Source organism: Nyctereutes procyonoides, unplaced genomic scaffold, assembly GCF_905146905.1.
Source record: "Nyctereutes procyonoides isolate TBG_1078 unplaced genomic scaffold, NYPRO_anot_genome, whole genome shotgun sequence".
NCBI classification, from domain to species: Eukaryota; Metazoa; Chordata; class Mammalia; order Carnivora; family Canidae; genus Nyctereutes; species Nyctereutes procyonoides.
In genome coordinates this window covers 55,918,120-55,940,109 of record NW_026575140.1, presented here as the reverse complement: position 1 = coordinate 55,940,109, position 21,990 = coordinate 55,918,120, and the positions used below count along the sequence as shown (strand labels likewise).

General features: G+C 48.2%; 1 protein-coding gene across 4 annotated transcripts in view; it reads left to right on the top strand.

Moving 5' to 3' along the window:
- The window catches only part of NTN1 (netrin 1), a 188,130-nt gene that overhangs the window by 15,938 nt on the left and 150,202 nt on the right, over positions 1–21,990 (top strand). Inside the window, exons 1-2 of one of the 4 annotated variants that reach the window (XM_055306704.1) lie at positions 242–310; positions 1,036–2,122. In XM_055306704.1, coding sequence (XP_055162679.1) covers positions 1,105–2,122 — 1,018 coding nt within the window. In that variant the 5' untranslated portion in view covers positions 242–310; positions 1,036–1,104. Of the gene's footprint in view, positions 1–241; positions 311–496; positions 627–1,035; positions 2,123–21,990 lie in introns of those variants that run through there. The other 3 variants (XM_055306707.1, XM_055306703.1, XM_055306705.1) reach the window with 3 other exon arrangements.

Here is a 21,990-nt window from a genome sequence, read left to right as displayed (position 1 = left end):
CCTTCCCCGGGCTCCCCGGTTCCCACCCGCTCGCGCCGCGTCCCGGGCCGCTCGCCTTTAACTTTCTTCTTTCCCGGGGTTAAAACTTTGCTCGCGAGCGGGCGGCTGCTCGCCGACGTTATTGGCCGGCGCCCCGCCCGGCGGCCCCGCCCCCCGCCCCCGCGCTCCCCTCCGCCCCCCACTCCCCCCACCCCCCCCACTCCCCCCACTCCCGGCGCGAGCGGCGGCGGCGGCGGCGGCGGCGGCGGCGGCGGCGGCGGCGGAGCCTTCGGGGGCGTGCGTGCGTGTGTGTGAGTGCGCGCCAGCGAGCGTGAGTGTGTGTGCGCCCCGGGCGCGGGCTGGGCGGCCCTCGGAGCGCGGCGGGAGCGGCGTCACCCGGGCCGGCGAGCGAGCCAGGCGGCGGGGGCCGGGGCCGGGGCCGGGGCCGGGGCCGAGCCGGGCCGGGCCGGGGCCGGGGCCGGGGCCGGGGCCGGGGCAGCGGCGGCCGCGCCGGGCATGGAGCTGGCAAGCCCGCGCTGAGGCGGGACGCGCCTGCTGGCCGCGAGCGAGAGGCTCTCCGCGGTCCGGCGCGCGGGCTCCCGGCCGGGGCCGGGCAAACTTTTCTTTCTCTTTTGCCCTCGCCAGAGGTAAAGTCCCGAGCGCGGACTGTGCGGCGGGGACGCGGTCTGGGCCAGCCGGAGGGACCGCGGGCCGTGCGGGTGGAGGGCTTCCCGGGGCGCGGGCATGGGCCCCTCGCGCGGCGTGGAGGCGGCGGCGGCCGGGAGGTCCGGGCGCGGGCGGTGCGGGCTCCGGGCTCCGGGCTCCGGGCTCCGGGCCGGGGCGGCGGTGCTGGGCTCGGGGAGGCCCGGGATCCGCCGGCCCCGGGCCCGTGGGGAGCGAGGCGGGCGGGCGGGCGGGCGGCCGCGGGGTTGGTGCCGCGGAAGCCGGCGCCCGCCCGCGCCCCCGCTCGCCGCCCTCCGGGGAGGGCGGGGGTGGGGCGGGAGGCGGCGGAGGGCGCGGGCGGGCTGGCTGAGCGCGGCTCCCCTCTCTCCGCAGGCGCCTTCTGCGGCGGGCGGACCGACTCCTCGGCGCGGCGCGGCGGGGCCGGGGCAGGCTGGACGCGGCATGATGCGCGCAGTGTGGGAGGCGCTGGCGGCGCTGGCGGCGGTGGCGTGCCTGGTGGGCGCGGTGCGCGGCGGGCCCGGGCTCAGCGTGTTCTCGGGCCAGGCGGCGCAGCCCGACCCCTGCTCGGACGAGAACGGCCACCCGCGCCGCTGCATCCCGGACTTCGTCAACGCGGCCTTCGGCAAGGACGTGCGCGTGTCCAGCACCTGCGGCCGGCCCCCGGCGCGCTACTGCGTGGTCAGCGAGCGCGGCGAGGAGCGGCTGCGCTCCTGCCACCTCTGCAACGCGTCGGACCCCAAGAAGGCGCACCCGCCCGCCTTCCTCACCGACCTCAACAACCCGCACAACCTGACGTGCTGGCAGTCCGAGAGCTACCTGCAGTTCCCGCACAACGTCACGCTCACGCTGTCGCTCGGCAAGAAGTTCGAGGTGACCTACGTGAGCCTGCAGTTCTGCTCGCCGCGGCCCGAGTCCATGGCCATCTACAAGTCCATGGACTACGGGCGCACGTGGGTGCCCTTCCAGTTCTACTCCACGCAGTGCCGCAAGATGTACAACCGGCCGCACCGCGCGCCCATCACCAAGCAGAACGAGCAGGAGGCCGTGTGCACCGACTCGCACACCGACATGCGCCCGCTCTCGGGCGGCCTCATCGCCTTCAGCACGCTGGACGGGCGGCCCTCGGCGCACGACTTCGACAACTCGCCGGTCCTGCAGGACTGGGTCACGGCCACCGACATCCGCGTGGCCTTCAGCCGCCTGCACACGTTCGGCGACGAGAACGAGGACGACTCGGAGCTGGCGCGCGACTCGTACTTCTACGCCGTGTCCGACCTGCAGGTGGGCGGCCGCTGCAAGTGCAACGGCCACGCTGCCCGCTGCGTGCGCGACCGCGACGACAGCCTGGTGTGCGACTGCCGGCACAACACGGCCGGCCCGGAGTGCGACCGCTGCAAGCCGTTCCACTACGACCGGCCCTGGCAGCGCGCCACGGCCCGCGAGGCCAACGAGTGCGTGGGTGAGTGGGGGGCGCCGCGGGGCCGCGGGCGGCGGGCGGCGGGCGGGGGTGCGGGCCGCGTGGATGCGGCGGGGACCGTGGGGGGCGCGTTCGCGGACCGCCCGGCCGGGGGAGGGCTGGGAGCCGGCGCACTGGCTCGCCTGGCGCTGGCCTCGGATGCTCGGGTTTGCGCCCCGTGCGCTCCGCGAAGCCGGGAAGCCGGAGAAACGCTGCGGCGCGGGGGGGATGGGGGGAGAGGGTTTTGCAGAAAACTTGCTGCCGGGTCCCCCTGACTCCGGGCTCAAATGCAAACGTGCTTCGCCTTAACCCTCGGTGTGGCGGGACCCTGGGATCCACCTCCGCCGTACCCTGCCCGCCCTCCCCGCCTTTCCCGGGGCTGCAGCGGGGCGCGCAGTTGGGAACCCCGGCCAGGCTCCCGGGAAGTTCCAGCCCCACGACCGACCACAAATCCCTTGGGAGATGGCAAAGGGATTTGCAGTTTGGGGCCAGGTCAGCACCCCGACGAATATATCTATCACTCCTGCACCGGCCATTTGTCTTTATGGTTCGGAAACCGCGCCCCCCCCCCCCCCCCCCGCCTCCCTTTTGGAACAGCCTATTTGTGTTAGCAAAAGAATGAGGTGCTTTAAATGAATTATTATCTACAGATGACAAAGGAAGGGTTCAGTAATTATTCTAAAATAATTCAATCCTGGACCAGAAAAGTATATCAGAGTTTTTGTGTGTGTGTGTGTTAGCGTCAGGGTTAGGTGAAATGGAACAGCTTTGAATTAACCCAGGGTCCAGCTTCTCGCTTTTTTAATGTGGTTTCAAGTCCTGAAAGAAATCTGACAAAACCAGCACTGGTGAATACTGTGGGGTCAGAAATGAGGCTAAAAAAAAAAAAAAAAAAAAGGAGAGAGAGAGAGATCCATTTCTATTTCTGAATTGTACAACTTTGCTGCTGTACAAACTCTCAGGCATCAGTTTCTCCCCAGGAAAAAAAAAAAAAAAAAAAACAACCACCCCAAAATAGGAGTGGGGGTGTCGGGGAGGAATGCCAGAGAATTCCAGTATGAGATTTCAATGTCCAAATCCCACGTTCTATTTAAATGAAAATTATTTAGTCCATAAATAAGGCCATTCGGGGTGCATCTTTTGTGAACATATAGCTCTTCGGCCCTCCCCCTACCCCCCGGGGCAGCCGGGCAGGGTTTCTTCAGCCCCTTCCCGGGTCAGAGGCACATGGCTAAGTTTGCTGGTCCCCACAAACACACGTTTTGAGGTCTGGTTCTGATTAATTGTGTCATGTTGTTGTCAAATAGTTTGTGCCTCATGACTGTGGATGCAGACTTTTGAGCAAGCGAATGGAAAACATGCCTTGGAGAGCCGGGTGGGTACTGGGGCCCAGTCCCACGTCCTGGGCTGCAAGACGGCTGGCTGCACCGCCTGTTGCATGGCGCAGGCCTCCATGTTTTTGCACCGGGTCCCGCTTTTGCAGACCTAATTGTTCATCCCCCTCATTTAAGGCACTGCGCGCTGGTTGCCCAGTTTGAAGAGACTTTGCAGGATTCGGCAGTGAGAGCGAGTAGTTAGACCCTGACTTAGTGGTCTTTGAGAATAAAATTGCTTTGATCTGCTCCATTACTTTAGAAATGTTGGTTTTTCCCATTCCTTCTCCTTCCCCCTCCCTCTTTTCTTTGCTTCCTTTTGTGCGTCAAAACCCTTTATTGACATTTAAAGGGCCTCCCACGGTTGTGCGGTATGAAAGATATCTTCGAGTTGTCAACAGCAGGGTTTAATTGGACAAATGCAAGTGAATACATTGAGGTGAATAAACTAGATCTTGCGGTAACACTGTACTGCCTCGAAGATTCGGCTCAGCCTTGGTATTGTTCAGATTCACCATCCACTCCCCCCATCTCTCCTTGTCACTTTGGATGTGGAGACGGACCCGTATTTGTTGTAACAATGGTCATGCACTTGAAATAATCTCTGTAGTTTAGGATTTTGTCTTTTGACCAAAGCGTTAACTATGTGCACAAATTGGATTGACTGCTTTTTTTTTAAAAAACAGCCAAATTGAGCAATCAACATATTAACTAATGTAATTAGTAAGTGGTTTTTTTTTTCTTTTTTTGTTCAAAAAGTTTAATTAGGTCTAATGAGTACGTAATCTGCATGACAAATGATCGGCTAACAATATTTTCTGGTTTTTACTGAAGTTATTTTAATTCTCAGTAGTTAAAGTATCTTTAAATCTTGCCAATTATTCAGTCATCTCATAAAAGCAAAGCCAATTCAACTAAGTTAAAGTTATTTATAGTTTCCTTTTTGAATAGATGTTCTGATATCTTGTAGCTACAGCCCCTGGAACGTCAGGTTGAAGTTCCCATAAAGTCTTAATTGAAGTCTTAGTGATTTTTCCATCATTCCGCAAAAGAGAAAGCCAGCAAAGACAATTTAGAAGTGATTTACAATTAAAGGTCGAGCTTTTTATGAAAAGGCCCTGTAGTGGAGATATGTGAATGAATTAGTATTTGACAGGTGTTCTGAGACACTACAGGGCACTGTGCTAGGAAAAAAAAGCATTAATAAATCCTTCAAACACTAACTTTTGTACTATCAGCGGCTCAGATTTTCCCCCCCAACATAATCCCATCTTGTGAATTTCACACTGTTGACATATAAAGTCAAGCTACCCAGATTATTTACAACGAAGGCAGAGTAAAGAAGGATGTTTTTTTAATTCCAAAAACCAGTCTTGATAAAAAATGAAACATTATCCCTGTGCCATTTTGTCTTTGCCTTTATAAAATAATGAGACAGTGGTTTATAACAGACTAAAATGGCATCCTTCCCCAGGTTGCCCCGTGGCTCTCCTTCGGCTCCCCACCGAAGAAAACCTCCAAAATTTAAAAAGACTTGGATATTCTTCTTTGCCTACCTAGTTCTAGATGAGGCCGAGGTACTTTCGGATTGCTAAGAAATGTGTGCATCCTATAGGTTTCCTTTGGTCAAGCTTTCTTTTTTGGTGCTGTTTCAAGGTTGGGTCTCCATGGAATAAATGTGAACTTGCGTAAAGCCCAATTTTATTTTAAATGCAATTTTGGATTTCTTCTGGAAGAAAAAAACCCTCGAAACAATATGAAAGACAAGACCATGTATAACGTTACAGCCTCGACAGCTCTCAGTGGAATAACTAAATACTTTCTTCCGCCCATATGTATCAGCAGTGTTCACATGCTCTTATACACATGTGCATTTACATTCATCGCATAAAGAAGCATCCATGCATGGTGGGGGTGTGTGTACATTCAAGGGAAAATGCATGAACAGTTTTAAACCACCTGGGTTGCTAGGCCCCTTTCTTCCCCCTTCGTTTTTTTTTTTTTTTTTCAAAAGAGCATCTGAAGACCATATTGTGTTTCATAAATTATTGACATCAGTTTTAATCAGTGTCCGCCTGACGTCGGAGCTGTGTTAGTATTTAGTGCCTGACGAAGCATGCTGTTTAATCTTACTGTGGGGATGTCAGCATGAACCCCTGCCTGGTTTGTGACAGGGTGAGCTTATGAAAACTCGTTTTGCGACTCACTCTATGGCTTTGCGTTGCCCAGCTGAAACCCAAAACCCACACAAAAGACGTCTCTGCAAGATGAGCACCGTGCTGGGCTGGCCTCCTATGGTCTTGGGTACCTGCAACATAATGCTGGTAATTGTTTAAACATGGCTTTGGGAGGTGGGGGGGGGGGGGTCCTCATGCTGCAAATGGCTCTCACGCTTTGGCCTACCATCATCCCTGGCAGGAAGGGGGCGGGTTGTATTGGAAGTGTTGCTGTGAGAAATCCAACGCCCCACTAAAGACTCTTGCAAAATCAGAAGGCTAAAATTATTTGCTCCTTAGTCTAGAGCCTGGCACGTAGCTGTAGATCAGTGAGTATTTTTATAGTCTTAGTAATTATTATAATTATCATCATTATGGTGGTTAACTCTTGAGAGCTTATTTTTTTTTTGCCAAGCACTTATATTAGTCATTTAATCATTGCAACTATGCTAATAATAAGCAGTATGATTGCACTTATTTTACAGATGAGAAAACCATAACCTAGAGACATTAAAATGGTTTTCCCAAAGCCATGTGGTTAGTAGGTGGTGGAGCTGGGTGTTTATGGTTTGTCTTACTGCATCCTTCATGTTGACTCCACAGAAAATGGACTGATGGATGGATGGATGATGGATGGATGGATCGGTGGGTGGGTGGTAGTTACATATCCATGTATAGGAGAGAATTGGCACAACCTGTTACTTCTGGTAGAATTGGAGATGGTTCCCTCATTGTATTGATTATGTTATGTTGTATTAATTATGTTCATATGTACATAAATATGAATTGTATGTAAAAAATCCTTTACTTTAGCCATCAGGTCCTGTGGGAGCTGGGAGTCAGGAATATAAGTGAAGAGGGCTTAAATACTTTCTTTTGGGTCTTGGCATTTGCAAGTGTTGGTGATGGGCAAGCCTCTTCTTCATTTCAGGGGCTCTGATCTCTCTCAAAGGTGGGGACACAGAGCTGGTAGTCAGAAAATCCTCTTTAACAAGGCCTTTTCCATTTCCCTAGTGTTCTGTACCTCCCTTGCTTCTGTGGAACACATAGGAAAAAAATCTAGGAAGTGGGCTGAGAAGTGTTGTTAAGGAGAAGAGTTTAGCAGCAGACCCTGGCTGGTAGCATACACCTGATAGGTGCAGTTCATGTGTGTTAGCACACTGGCCATTGGTGATCTCGGGCCACCCCCACCCCACCCCCACCCCCACTCAGCAGCTGGAGTGAGGGTCTCTCCTGGGCTTCTCCCCAGCATCTGGTGGGCAATGAGGCCGCTCCCTACTCTACCCAGAGAAGGGAGACAGAATTGTGTCAGGGTAAACCTTCTAGGGCGGGTCTGTGCGTTTTCAGGCTTTGCCAAGAAGCCTTTGGCCCTGCCCAGACTTCTCTCTGACCTCCTCCTCCTGTAGAAAAATGAGATCCTCGGAAAAGTATTTGAGACTTTATGTCCAGAGTAAATATTGGAAAGGCAGTGGGTTGAGATTCAGATGTTCCCTGGAAGGAATCCCCTCATTTTCTGCTCACAGCTGGTATAGATATCTCCTTCTTGAGATGAGTTGTGCTTTTCATTAAGTAAATTTTTTGTCTTGGGATTAAACCAACATTGTATTCTTAATAGACTTTTATGTTTACACTTCAAAAGTCCACTGGGTTGTTATTCGTGTTATCTTGATGGCTTCTACAGTGTCTGCTATGCACACTGGCCTCACCAAAATAAATGGCTCCCTAGGGAACTGGATTATAAAACCGCCTTATCTGTCCATGCACCAGTACAGATATTTTGTGAGCCAGTATTTTTTTTCTGCCTTTCAGAAGTGATAATCATACCTTGGGTTTCTGCAGTGCCTTTCATTAGAGGGAGACCGGAGGTCTCAGAGGGCTTTTGAAATGCTCCGGATTTAAGCCTAATACTTGCAGAGTGGCCCACGGTATTTTGCCTGTCGTCTGGAAAGACACGCAGCAGTCCCTGTGGTCTCTGCAGCCTCGGAAGATGTGGCATTGGCCTAGGTAGCCAGGGAACTGCAGAGTTGACAGTGTCAGCCCAGGGCGGCTGTCAGGTGGCATCCTGAAGACAGACCACAAACCCCTCCTAAGTGCCAGCCACTGTACTAGGTGCTCTCTGTGGGCTCTGTTTCAGTCAATCAGGTCGCCACCAGGAACGGAAGCGTCTCAAAAACGGATGTCCCTGCCACCAACGGGGAGTTTTTACACCAACAGAACTAAGTGTGGACTGGTCTGCAGGGCACATATTGGCTTAGTCAGTGAGGCCATCACATACACAGGGGGTGTCCCCAGTGCTTGTTTCAAAGGCAGATCACATAAAAGCTGTGTTGTCTTATAACCAGCTCGGGGGTGGGGGGGTGGGAGGGGGATGGCTTTCCTGAATAGCACCTGGAGCCTGTGAGCTGCCTGGGCCAGTCCTTCCGCCGTCTGCAGTCCTGGGCTTTGACCTGTGTTGCACAACATAGCGAGCTCACTGCATTGCATTGCATTGCATTCCCGTACTCTTGCCCCCAAAACGCATTCCTGTGTGAACTCAGAATTGGATTTTATTTTGTTTTATTTTTATTATTTTTTGAGATTTTATTTATTTATTTACGAGAGACACACAAAGAGAGGCAGAGACACAGGCAGAGGGAGAAGCAGGATCCTCGTGGTGAGCCTGTTGCAGGACTCGGTCCAAGGACCCTGGGATCAGGACCCGAGCCAGAGGCAGACACTCAGCTACCCAGGTGCCCCCCGAATTGGATCTTGATTGGCCTTCTGAACATTGTATAGTTGATGTGACTGTTCCCCCATGTCAGAAGGCCGGGACTCATTCCCAGTGTCAGCTCTTGGCCTGTAGAGGGAAATGCTCCCTTCCCATCTCCAGCAACTGGGAGGCCTTCGCTAGGTGTGTGTTCAGCCCGTCTGGGGGTGGGGGCGGGAACGGGGAACCCCTTGCGAAGGGGCTGTGGTCATGTGATGGACAAAGCATGGGATGCCTCCTGTCTGAGAATTCCTCTTCTGATACTGCAGTGCCTGCCCCATACCTCCTTCCCGATAGGCATTTGTCTGAGGCGTCCGTGGACACTCAGGGCACAAGAGCAGATGTCACCGGGGGGGACAGGTGTACCAGTGATTCAGAAGTTCTGGGGACTGGAGAAGTGTGCTCTGGGCTCTGCCCATGTTGGAGTCATCCCTGGAGCTCCCTGGGCCTCCTGCCATCGGGACGAGCATAGGAGCTATAGTTAGGGGGAAATGAATTCGTGTCGTGGTGCGTTGACACGTGTAGAGGAGATCCAGAAGACAGATGTTGCTGGGTGTGGTGGACTTCCAGGTTGTCTAAAGGGGTGGCTTTTCAGGGGGCAAAGTAAATTTGCTGGGTGAGAACCTTGAAAGGCAGAAAGTGAGCACCCTAGTGCACCCCATCCTCTGATAACCTAGGAATCTACCCAACTCAGCCAGGAAGAAGGTGCTGGAAGTCTGTCTCTGTGCAGGATTCAGGACTGGCCTGGGTAAGGTGGGTTGAGGTATCAGCGCCCTGGGTACAGGGTCGAGCTCCACATTGGAGCCCATACATGCCCTTTTCTGGTTGGTGCTGTTGATAAAATTTTAGATTTTTCCTCCCAGGTCCTTTTCTGCCTGGGAAAGAAAGAGAGTATTGGTTGTCATGTGCAATTCTCACACATTCCAGAGGCCCCACACCTGAGTTCGACCATCTGTAGGACTGCAGGGACCTTTAAATGGGCTGGTTTTGAATAACTGAGCCTTTGGTAACAAGGAAATGAAAACAGAGCTCTTTTAGTTTCCCAGAGCACCTGTATGTTGCATGACGTTCCATAGTTAGGGGATTGTCCCCAAGAGAGGGACACTTTCTGCCTGCCTGATTACCACCATCAGATCAGGGCTTCTCATTTTCATCCGTTCCTGCCTGGGGTGGCCATGGTGAGTCTTTAGCAATGGTGCCACCGCTCCCCCATTCTGAAACCAGGGCAGACATTGCTAATCAATCACAGTACTCTGTTCTCTTAAGGTCAGAGGTGGGCTTAGGGTATGGGAATCCTTTTCCGTATAATACCCTGGACAGCCGTTATCACTTAGAATTAGCCTAGGAGATGAACACTCTGTGACACCTTTGTCCCCAGAAGACCTTCCCCAGCTCCCCCAGCATGCAGAGAAGGAGTACCCTGGAAGTGGATGCTTCTGGAGCCATCAATGGTCCCGGCGGCGGGCGCTCTCTTGGGCCTGGGAAGTAAAGAAGTGTAAAAATGGGGATGCCCTCCCTGCAGGTAGAATGCACTTTCTTTGGGGGAGGTCGTGCGTGGGAAGGGCGGATGCTTGCACACGTGTACTAACCCGTGAACACGGCTGGGCCCTCCAAGGGAGGAACTTTGCCGATCGCCCCGGACACAGGAGGCGCAGAGGGTCTGGAGAGGAAGTGGGTTTTGGATTTGGCTCCTCTACTGTGGGAGGATTGGATTGCAGTCCACTGCAACACATTTTCCACACGCATTTGCTTTGTTGTAGTGTTTTGTTTTGTTTTGTTTTTTCTCCCATGCCAAGAGCGTGAGAGACCAGGTTCCCTGAAAAGAGTGTCTTCTAGGAGGCTCAGCTCCGAGGCTCCCAGGCAGGTTCCCCTGGACTAGGAGAGCTAGGGGTCGGGGCTCTGGTGCATGAGGCTTCCCGGGGGCTCTTCCCACCTGAGAAGTTGGGCCCTCGCCCCCTGAGCCCCATCTGTGTGGCATTGTGAGACCTGCCTGGGCCACTTCCCTCGGTGCTCTGCTGCCATTTGGGCCAAACAGTAACCCATGATTCCAACCCCAGCATGAAAAAGGAAACACATTGTGTTTACAGATCCAGGATTTGGCACCCGAAACATCAAAGTACCTTTGAGTCGCACGCCCCAGGGCAGGGCTGTTGGACACCCTGCCCCGTGTCCTGCGGCCAGCCTGTTTCCTCTCCCCGAAGCCAGACCTCCGAGGTGGGCAGGTTGATCCCAGCCAACTCTCCGTTCCCAGACCCAACCCTGCCTCACTCTGTGGCTCAGACCCCGTGGCTCAGAGAGTTCACGGGGAGAGAGTGGCCCGGCCTTCCCCGCTATGCGAGCAGGACAAGTGCTGCTCACGCCCCATCCACAGAAACCAGCCCTCCCGAGACCCTGTTCTCGGGCAGATTGGCCATCGTGACCCCCCAAAATCCAAGGGTCAGGGCTTTGCTGTGTTTCTCACACCTGTTTGTTGTTAGAACCAGGGTGGGAGGGCTGACCATTCTCCTGGAGTCAGTGATGCCTGCAGGAGAACATGACCCACATTTGAGTGACAAGTGTGTTCTGCTTTTGCTGCTCCAGAGGAATTATTTCCTTCTATGATCAAGCTCTTTGTTTAATGATAATATGGAATAGCACGATGTGTGGTTGAGACAGGCCATGTCCAGCCTCACGCTGCCTGGGTTACAGCTCCAGCTCCACCCACAGGGTCACCTCGGGCCCCTCTGGGTGCCTGGATTCAGTGCCCTTGGTGTGCTGAGGGTCTGTGCAAGACCCCGGTGGGATACAGGGGGCCGGGGAGTGAGAGGAGCCCTCGCATCGTGCTGCCAGGGGGACTCAGAGGAGGGGCACAGGAAGGAGACCCAGAGGCAGAGCACTTGTCCTCGCCTTTGGGCTTTTTTTTTTGTTTTTGTTTTTTTTTTTTAATTTTTTTTTTAAATTTATTTATGATAGTCACACAGAGAGAGAGAGAGAGGCAGAGACACAAGGCAGAGACACAGGCAGAGGGAGAAGCAGGCTCCATGCACCGGGAGCCCGATGTGGGATTCGATCCTGGGTCTCCAGGATCGCGCCGTGGGCCAAAGGCAGGCGCCAAACCGCTGCGCCACCCAGGGATCCCTTTTTTTTGTTTTTTAAGATTTTTATGTATTTATTTGACACAGAGAGCATGAGAGCCTGTGCAAGCAGGGGGAGCTGCAGGCAGAAGGAGAGGGACAAGCAGGCTCCCTGCTCTGCGGGGCTTGATCCTGGGACCTGAGGATCATCACCTGAACCAAAGGCAGATGCTCAACTGAGCCACCCAGGCACCCCCGACTTTGGGCTTTTATCAACCCACACGTCTATCACCCACCCTTTCTGCTGCTGTCCTCTGCTGTAGACACTGTGCAGATACTACCTCGTCTGACCCTCACAACAGACTGTGACGTGGGTTCTCTCATTATTAGTCTTCAGTAGATTCCTTTATGAAGTGCGACATCCATACAGAAATGCACTTGGATCCCAGCTCTAGGACTGTTGATGAGCACCCACATCCAGAACACACCAGCACCCTGGAAGCTGCCCTGGGCTCCCTCTCCCTCACCACACCTTCTTCCCGCCATACGTTGATTTTGACTGGTTTTGAGCTCTGCCTAAGTGTAATCGTGTTCTGGCTTCTTTTGCTCTGCATCTCCTCGGTGGCGTGTATTTCCGAGCGGTCTCATGAGTTTCCATGGCTGTGCGGTGTGTTGTGGTGTACACGTAACACACTTTAGTCACCCGTTCCATTTACAGCGGACACTTGGGTGGTTGTTGCATGCCAGCTATTGCAAATGATGTTGCTGTGCACTTACTCGTCCACGTCTTTGGACTTGTGCATGTGTGAATGCATTTCCGCTGGCTGCGTATCCAGAAGTGGAATCACGGGATCCTAGGGACCTGCCCCAGGGTCACACAGCTAGCAGGCAGTAGGGTTCAAAGGAGAATCTAGGTGGTGTAGGCCCCGGGGTCTTGCTTCTCCCCACTGTGCCCGGCTGCCTCTCATCTTTAATCCGTGTATACCCTGTCCCAGAAAACAATACTGTGGGCAAAGATTCCCTTTACTTCTCCTGGTCTTGGTATTTTCTTCTGCAAAGTGAGGAGTTGGAGTATGAAGACCATCTTCAGCTTTGATAGTTACAGCGGAATGAGCCTCCCACCTGAGGCTTCTTCTGCTGTGTGACCCACCTCTCTGTTCCAGAGGGAGTCCCTCAAAAGACTGGCCGGGCTCTGGGGATGAAGACTTGAAGACTACCAGGGATTTGTCCTCCCCCCACTCCTCCCCACCTTCTCCTTCTCCACCAGCTGTTCCACTTGGGGAGGGGAAGACCTGGGATGCATTCCTTCTTGGCCCTCCTGCGTGTCAGCGAGCCAGTCTCCTCTCTTCAGATCACACGTGTGCAGCTGGATGAATGTTGACAAAGTCAACTCACCTGTGTAATTAGCTCAGCCATCAAGAAATAAAATATTTCCAGAAGGCCTCCTCCGTGTGTCCTCCAAATCGCCACCCCGAGGTGTACCACCTCTAGCACTGTAGATTTCGTTTTGCCTGCTCTTGAACTTTATATAATTGAAATCCTCCTGTATGTACTCTTCAGGACCCGCCTTCCTTTGCTCAGCCAGCCTTATTTGCTTAACATATCCTAGAGTCTTCTTTAGTCTGATGGATGATCTCAGCTTCTTGGGGGTACTATTCATCTCGCTTGCTTTGTCTGCTGACCTTTTGCTCATGGGAATGATTTCCTTGTTTGCTTTGTAACGTCCGACCGTGAGCTTATCTTTTTGGGGGGATTTTGTGGAAATCCTGCTGGTCTTAGTTCCGGAGTATCCCTATTGAGTTGACTTTGCCAGACATCTTGGAGGTATCCTTGGGGTGGGACTGGTTTTTCCATTAATGAATCATCCTGGGCATTCCTTTATCAAGTGAGGAGTACGCTTTTTCCTTCCATCCTTCCCGGGCCTGGATCACTACTGGTTTTCCAGCTGGTCTCCCTGCCCTGTCTTGTTCCCCAGCCCCTAGTCTGTTCTTACTGGTGGTTCTCACTGCCAGATACTCAAATGAATGGCTTCCTTGGTCCCTTGATCAGTTGTCATTTCTTGCTGCAGCTGGCCCCGATTGTCCTACTTAATAATATCCTAAGACAGCTCCCTCATCTGTGTTTGTCTGTCTCCTTCACACACATGCACGGGCGCACGTGCACATTCCCGATCACCCTTTTCTTACTTTCTCCTTTCCCCCCATAACACTTACCACCTTAAACATATTACATAATTTACTCCTTTACTATATTTATTAACTGTCTTTTCCAACCTGCCACTTATTCCCTTTAACACTTGTTAGAAAATAAGTTAACGTAAGGGTGAGAGTCCTTGTCTGTGTTGTTCACGAGGGGCCTGGCATATAGTAGGTGCTCACTAAGTATTTGTTAAAGGAAAGAATGCAGGGTCTCATTGGTAACTCCTGGCCTTGTAGGACCAAAGGCCTCATCTCTTTTCCATGTATGGATGCTAAAACCTGAGCCCAGAGCCAGGAAGGCCTGTTTCCAGGTCAAATAACCAGGCTTTCTTTCCTCTGATCTTTTTCTCTGTCTCATCCAGTTCCACTCACACATACTCCTTTGGTCACCACAGTCTCAACGTTTCTCTTAATACTTTGGCTTTCAGATTCTTATTTCCTCCAGCACCTGGGGATTTCCTTTTATTTCTTGTGGGATCTGCTATGCATTAAATATTTTTTAAAATTACATTTCATCTAGTATTTCTAGATGTTTGCAATGGTAGGGGGTTCTGCATGAGCTCAGTCCACCTTGTTGCCAGAACTCGAAGCCATATATTTTAATCTTTCATCCATCTGGAATTAATTGTGACGTATGGTGTGAGGTAAGGATCTCTTATTTTTTTTTCATCAAATATTTAGCCAGTTATTCAGTGACAATCATTGGGAAAAAAAAATCATTCTCAGTGATTTGAGATGCCGTATTTATTAAATGCTTACGTTTTCTTATAAACTTGGATCTGTTTCCTGGATTTTCTGTTTTGTTTCACTGATCTGTCCATTTTCCTGCCACTTCCTATCTGTTTGGCTAGTGCATTTTGGTGTCTGGTGGGTTCAGTATTTACTGATTCTTTCACATTGGTTCTTTTCCAGTTATTCTCATTGCTATTCTTACATATGTATACATGTATGCATAGGCTTTAGGTAGGTTTGTCAAACCTCAATACACATGCCCTGGATAATTTGACGGCAGTTTTCTTAAACTAAACTCGGTGACAATGGATAGCTTTACACTTTTTAAATTGTTACCATATCAGCTCGACCGTTGTACTTAATGCTTTGGTTATTTAAACATCTCTATTAGGGTTGTAAGGATGTGAGGTGGGTAGAATGTGAGTCTGAATAAAATCACAAATTGTGTGTTTCTTGTCGCTTCTTCTAGATAAATTTTAAAGAGGTTTTATTGAGTTCTAATTGAAATTCATTAAATTAAATTAAATCAACATATTTAAAGAGTATAATTTGGTAAGTTTGACATATGTGTGTACCTATGAAGGCATCACCACAATCGAGATACAGAACCTATCCATCATTCCCAAATGTTTCCTAATGCTACTTGGTAATTCCTCCCACACCTCCTGCCCCTTTCCATGAGAGCCCTTTCTGTCATTTTATATTAGCTTGCCTTTCTAGAGTTTTATATAAATGGAATCATATGGTACATATTCTTTTTTTGTCTGGTTTCTTTTAGTCTGCACAATTATCTTGAGATTCATCCGTGATGTGACGTGCATCAGTAGTTCGCTTCACTGCTTTTTATTTCTGATACTCTTCCATTGTGTGGAAACAGCACCCTTTGTCCATTTACCTGCTGATGGACATTCAGGTCATTTCTCATTTTTGGCTATTACAGGTAAAGCAGCTGTGAACATTCCTGTGCACGTTTTTGCATGCACGGATGCTTTCATCTCCCTTGGGTAAATACTTGGGAGTGGAGTGACTGTATAATATTGGAAGTGTATGTTTAACTTTTTAAGAAGCTGCCACACTATTTTCCAGAATGGTTGTACCATTTTACATTCACACCAGCAGTGTGAGTGTTCCAATTTCACCAATTTCCAATCCTCGCCTGCATTTGATATGGTCAGTCTTTTAATTTTAGCCATTTTAAGAGGTGTATGGTAGATACCTTTACAATTTTAAACCTAACAATCCAGAACTGTTGAACATTTCCATTTATTCATATCTTCTCTTATGTCCTTTTATGGAGTATATAAATGTCTTTATTTTAACCTCACACTCTTTAAAGGAAAGTTGATTCCATGTAATCAAAATTTCCATATAATTTTGATTACTATTATGAAGGGGATTTTTTTTTCCTTTTTCATTTTATCTTCCGACAGATGGCTGACATACAGAAAAGCTCGATTTTTATATAAGTATTTTGCAACCTGCAACTTCACTGAACTTTTTAAAGTATTTTGCATAGTGTTCCAGTTAATTTTCTTCTCTTGGATTTTTTCATATTCAACTGTGATCCTCAAATCATGGATTTTTTGCTCTTCCCCCCCCCCCCCAATACTTGTACTTTTATTTTTCCTGTCTTACTGCATTGGATAGAACTTCAAAGTTTTATCATTAGGTATATTTTTGTTACTAACTTTAGATAGATATTCTTTATCATGCTGAAAGAGATGACTTTGATTCCTGGTTTACTGGGAGATTTGCCCCTTTTTGTTGTTATTGTTTTAAAATAAGAGTGTGTGGAATGTTAATCCTTTGGAGAGCAATCAAAATGATCATGTATTTTCGCTTTGACTATTAATGTAATGAATTGCATTAGTTTCATTCCTAACTTTTTAAAACAGATTTATGGAGATATAAATCACATACCATACAATTCACCCATTTAAAATATAGGATTTAGTGTTTTTTGAGTATGCTTATAGAATCGTGCAACCATCACTAAAATTAATTCCAGAACATTTTTGAGGAAACCTGAGTGGCTCAGTAGGTGAAACATCTGCCTTCAGGTCAGCTCATGACCCCGAGGTCCTGGGATCAAGGCCCATGTTGAGGTTCCTTCTCAGTGGGGAGTCTGCTTCTCCCTCTCCCTCTGCCCCTCTGCTTGTGTGTGCTTTTTCTCTGTCAAATAAACAAACAAACAAATAAATTCTTTTTTTTTAAATTTTTATTTATTTATGATAGTCACAGAGAGAGAGAGAGAGAGAGAGAGAGAGAGGCAGAGACATAGGCAGAGGGAGAAGCAGGCTCCATGCACTGGGAGCCCGACATAGGATTCGATCCCAGGTCTCCAGGTCTCCAGGTCTCCAGGATCGCCCCCTGGGCCAAAGGCAGGCGCCAAACCACTGCGCCACCCAGGGATCCCAATAAATAAATTCTTAAAAAAAAATTTCCAGAACATTTTTTGCCTTTCAACAAGAGAACCTTGTACCCATTAGCATTGTTCTTCCATGTTGCAGAATCTGTCAGTACTTTATTCCTTTGTACGGCTGCATAGTATTCCATCATCTGTGAACACCACATTTTATTTATTGGTTCTTCTGATGGTGGATATGTCGGCTGTTTCCACTTTTTGGATGTTAGGAATAATGCTGCTATGAGTATCAATATGGATAGGTTTCTGAATGGATATGTGTTCCTAGTTCTCTTGGGTTATGTATCTAAGAGTGGAGTTGCTGGGTCATATGGTAACTCTGTGTTTAGCTTTTTGAGGAGCTGCCAGACTGTTTTCCAAAGCAGCTGCACCATTTTACACTCCCACCTGCAACATATGAGGGCTTCATTTTCTCCACATTCTTCTTGTCGATACTTATTCCCTATCTTTCTGATTATAGCCTTTCTGGTGGGTAGGAAGTGGTATCTCATTGTGGTTTCATGATTTTCTAAATTTGAACTATTCTAGCATTTTGGAATACATTTATTTGGTGACATGTTGTTCTTTGCTAATATTTCATTTTTGATTTTTTAGATCTCTTCAGAAGTGAGATATGCCTGAACTTTTTTCTCCTTATTCTGCCTCTCCTATCAGGGCTGTTCTAACTTTATACAATGGAGTGAAAAGTTTCCGATCTGTTCTGTGCCCTGGAGTGATTTAAGTAGCATGAGAGATAGCTCTTCCTTGAAGATTTGCCTAAATTAGCCCATCTGGGCCCTGTGCCATTTTTGGAAGTAGTTATCTGATAACCATTTCAATTTCTTCCATGCTTATATATTTATTCAGGAATTTTTCATCTGCTTTTTGAGTCAAATCTGGTAATTTGTTTTCCAGGAAAGTTATCATTTACCAAGATTTTCTTTCTTTTTTTTTTTTTTAAAAAAGCCTAGTTGTGTATAACAATCACTAAAACTATTTTTTAAAAATTTCCATATGTGCCCGTATCACCTTTCTGACTTCTAATAGCGCATATTTATTCTCACTCTCTGCCTAGGTTTGGTGTTTTTTTGATATTTTTGAAAGCGACGGTAATGACACCTGATAATATCTACTGAACACTCACTGGGTGCCAGGCCCTGTGCTGAGCACTTTGTATGCACTCAATTTTAAACTCTTTAGAGCTTTGTGAGTTGAGTACGATTATCCCCATTTTACAGGTGGTTGAGAAGTTCAGAAATTCAGCTTGCCCGATGTCACCTGAATACGAAGCCCAGAGCTATAATTCTAACACAACCTGTCTGCTCTCAGTGCTGGGGCTCTTAGGCACTGCTTGGACTTGCCCCTTGTTTTTGAATGTTGTATATTGTTTCCAACTTTCTTTTTTATTTTTATGTATTTATTTAGAGAGAGAGAGAGAGAGACAGTGTGCAAGTGGGAGTGCCTGTTGGGTGGAAGGGCAGAGGGAGAGAGAATCTTAAGCAGGCTCCATGTCCAGTGCAGAGCCTAAGGTGGGACTCAGTCTTATGACCCTGAGATCATAACGTGAGCCAAAATTAAAGATCAGATGCTTAACCGACTGAGCTACCCAGGCGCCTCTGGATCCAATTTTCTAGTATCTATTTCACCTCTATTCATTTCTTGTTTAGGATTTTGTGGCCCTCTTGATATTTTTCGTTAGGTGCTCCGTTCAGCTAATATCATGATTTTCTTCTTGCTGCTTGACAGTGAAAGCATCGAAGGCTGTGACTTTTCTCTCTAGTGCAGCTTTCACCACCCACCCTTCGTTTTGATTTGCGCTGCTCCCTTTGTCACTGCTTTGACAATGACTGTGTCATTATAGTTTTGACCTTCTTTTGCTCCTGCAGTTTTTTATGAATTGCATTTTCATTTCCAGGGGAGTACATCCTTAAAAGATAGGTGTTGTCATTAATGGCCAATTTTATTTTTTTGCAGCTGGTACAGTTTTTAACAGTCTAGTGTGTGTGTGTGTAAGATCAACTCTGTTGATATTTCATAGGAACTGAAAGAGAACTCCGTGTTTAGGGCAGAGTTCAATATATTTGTTAAATCTATCTTACTCATTTTTTGCCTTTAGATACCCTGTATCTTTGTTTATATTTTTACCTACTTGGAGCCAAAACACCACCTAACTCGGAGACACCAACATTATCTGTCACTCCCAGTATTTATCAAATTAGGTGACCAAGCCATCCAACCTTTTATAAATTAAGAAAACTGCAAAAGCATATAAGGCACGTGAGTGCAAAGTAAAAGCAGCAGTCGCAAGATCATGTCTGAAATGTTGAGTTCAGAGCAGAGTGCAATGACTAGGACAAAGCTGGTTGTTTGATACTAATATTGGGAAAACACATGCGCTGTACCGTGAACTTGAGTGGACATCACCTGGGCTTTGGTCGCCTCCTTAGTGGAAAGAGGGAATGGGCAGATGTTTTCTCAGTCTCTTCCAGTCCCTTCCATCCCACAATGATGGTTTTGGGGTTCCCCACTAAGCGATACCAGAGAGGCAGTATACTGGGAATAAGGGTGAGAAGCAGAGAAAAGGCCAGGATGATTCCTGGTTGAAACTGGAGCAGTTTGAGCTGACAGCTGGGCTGAGTTTATTGCTTTGGCTCATTCCTGTCCTTACATGAAGATCTGCCTCATTGCCTTTTGGCCTGGCAAAGAAGGTTTGCTGAAGCACGAGTCAGTCTGCAAGGACAAGATGATGAGGCCACAAGAACTCACTGACATGGGGTGCCATTTCTAGCAATGAGCTATGACTCTGATGGCTTGGTTTGCCTCTGGAATACACCCCTCGCCCCACCCCAGGAGCTCTGAGATCCCCCAAAAGAGTATTTCCATGGGCGGCTTCCTGCAGGAATGGGCAGGATGGGCAGCTCTATGCCTGCCTCTGTGTCTTCTCCCTCTCCTGCCAAGGGATGATTAACTCATGGAAGAAAGAGGGGATGCTGAAGAGAGAGGCATGTGTTTCACAGGATACCAGCACCATAAGAAAGGCTGAAAATGAATGAGCTAAGTATCCAATTTAAGAAGTGAGGGGGAAAAAAATGAACAGAATAAACCAGAAAGAAAGTGGTGGGGGGGAAAGAGAAAAATAAGTCAATGAACTAGAAAAAAAAAATACTCCACGGAGAGGACCAACCAAAGCCAGAAGGTGGTTGTTTGGAAAGACTCATAAGGCAAACAAGTATCTGGGAAGATTGGTCAAGAAAAAGAGAGAGAGAGAGAGAGAGAGAGAGAAAGAAGGCACAAATAAAAACATTAGGAATGAAAAAAAAAACAATCAGAGATCTGGCAGAGACAGAGGTAATACCATGAATAACTTTATGCTAATAGATTTAAAAGTGTAACTTCTGGTATCACGATCAAACCCTGGAGCGTTTCTCACAGAGCTGCCCACAGACGATGTACATTAAAATCTGACATGGAACCAACACAAAAAACAGATAGATTGGACTTCGTCAAGATTTAAAACTTGCGGTTCAAAGGACACTTTCAAGAAAATGAAAAGACAGCCTAAAGAATGGGAGAAAATATTTGCAAATCATGTATCTGATAAGGGCCCAGAATATATAAAGAATGCCATATCCACCGAAATCTTACAACTCAACAACAAGAAGGTAAACTCAAACCAAAAAGCAGGCAAAAGACCGAAATAGACATTTCTCCAAAGAAAATATACGCATAGCCGAAAAAGCATGTGAAAAGATGCTCCATGTCATTAGCCAGTGAAATGTGAATCAACGTCACACTGAGATGCCACTTCACACCCGCTAGGATGGCTCATAATTGAAAAGATAATTGCAGGTGTTGAGAAGAATCTGGAGAGATTGGAATCCTCATGCATGCACTGCTGGTGGGAATGAAGAGTGATGTAGTCACTTTAGGAAAGAGGTTCTCAAAAGGTTAAATGTGCAGTTACCACGGGACCCACAGTTCTATTCCCAGGTGTATACCTAAGGGAAACAGAAATATGTGTGCAGGCAAAAACCTGTACATGATTGTTCGTAGGGGCATTATTCATAATAGCTAGGATGTGGAAACAGCCCAAATGTCCTTCAGTGGATGAATGGGTAAGTAAAGTGTGGTATATCCATTCAGGGGACTGTTATGCAACCACGTAAAGAAAAGTAGTACTGAGAGATGCTTAGACAAGGATATATCTTGAAAACTTCATGGTAATTAAAACCAGTCGTGCAAGACCACATACCGTATGATTCTACTTATGTGAAATGTCCAGAAAGGACAATTTTTTTAATGAACTAGATTTTATTTATTTATTTATTCATTATATATATATATATATATATATATATATATATATATGACTTGATCCCAGGACTCCAGGATCTCGCCCTCCGCCAAAGGCAGGCGCTAAACCGCTGAGCCACCCAGGGATCCCCCAGAAAGGGCAAATTCATATGGAATGCAGACTGATGGTTGCCAGAGACTGGAGGAAGGGGTGAATGAGGATTTGGGGTTTCTTTTTCTTGTTGGGGTGACAAAATGTTCTGGAATAGATAACAGTTGTGTGGAACCTTGTGATGATGTCAAAAACCATGGAATTGTATACTTTGTGAGGGTTAATTGCATCATATGCAAATTATATTAATTTTTAAAAAACGGAGAGTGGGAAATGCTTATTGAAATGTGTATTTCTGAACCTTTCCCTAGCTTCATGAAGTCACATATCTGGGGACGAGAGCAAGAAATCTGCACTTTGGCTAATAGTTGTGATGAAACCAGTGCACAGAAAGGTTGAAGAATCTCTGTCTACTTTTCCTTTGAGTCAAATTCCAATTAGTATAAAAAGAATGATGGATGTAGGAAATCAGTATTGGGGTAGTGGGGGGAAATCCCAGGAATAGTTGTAGAGAATCAGTGTCTGCTAAAGTTAGTGAGTTGAAGGTATGAGACATAGAACGTTTCCCTAGTGCCGGAGCATCTTGCCACAATTTCAGATGGAAACATAGTCACTTTACTGCGAAGGCACCAGGCAGACGTCACTTTAAGCAGGTGATCAGAACTAATGTAACTCGGGAACCCTGGGTGGCGCAGCGGTTTAGCGCCTGCCTTGGCCCAGGGTGCGATCCTGGATACCCGGGAT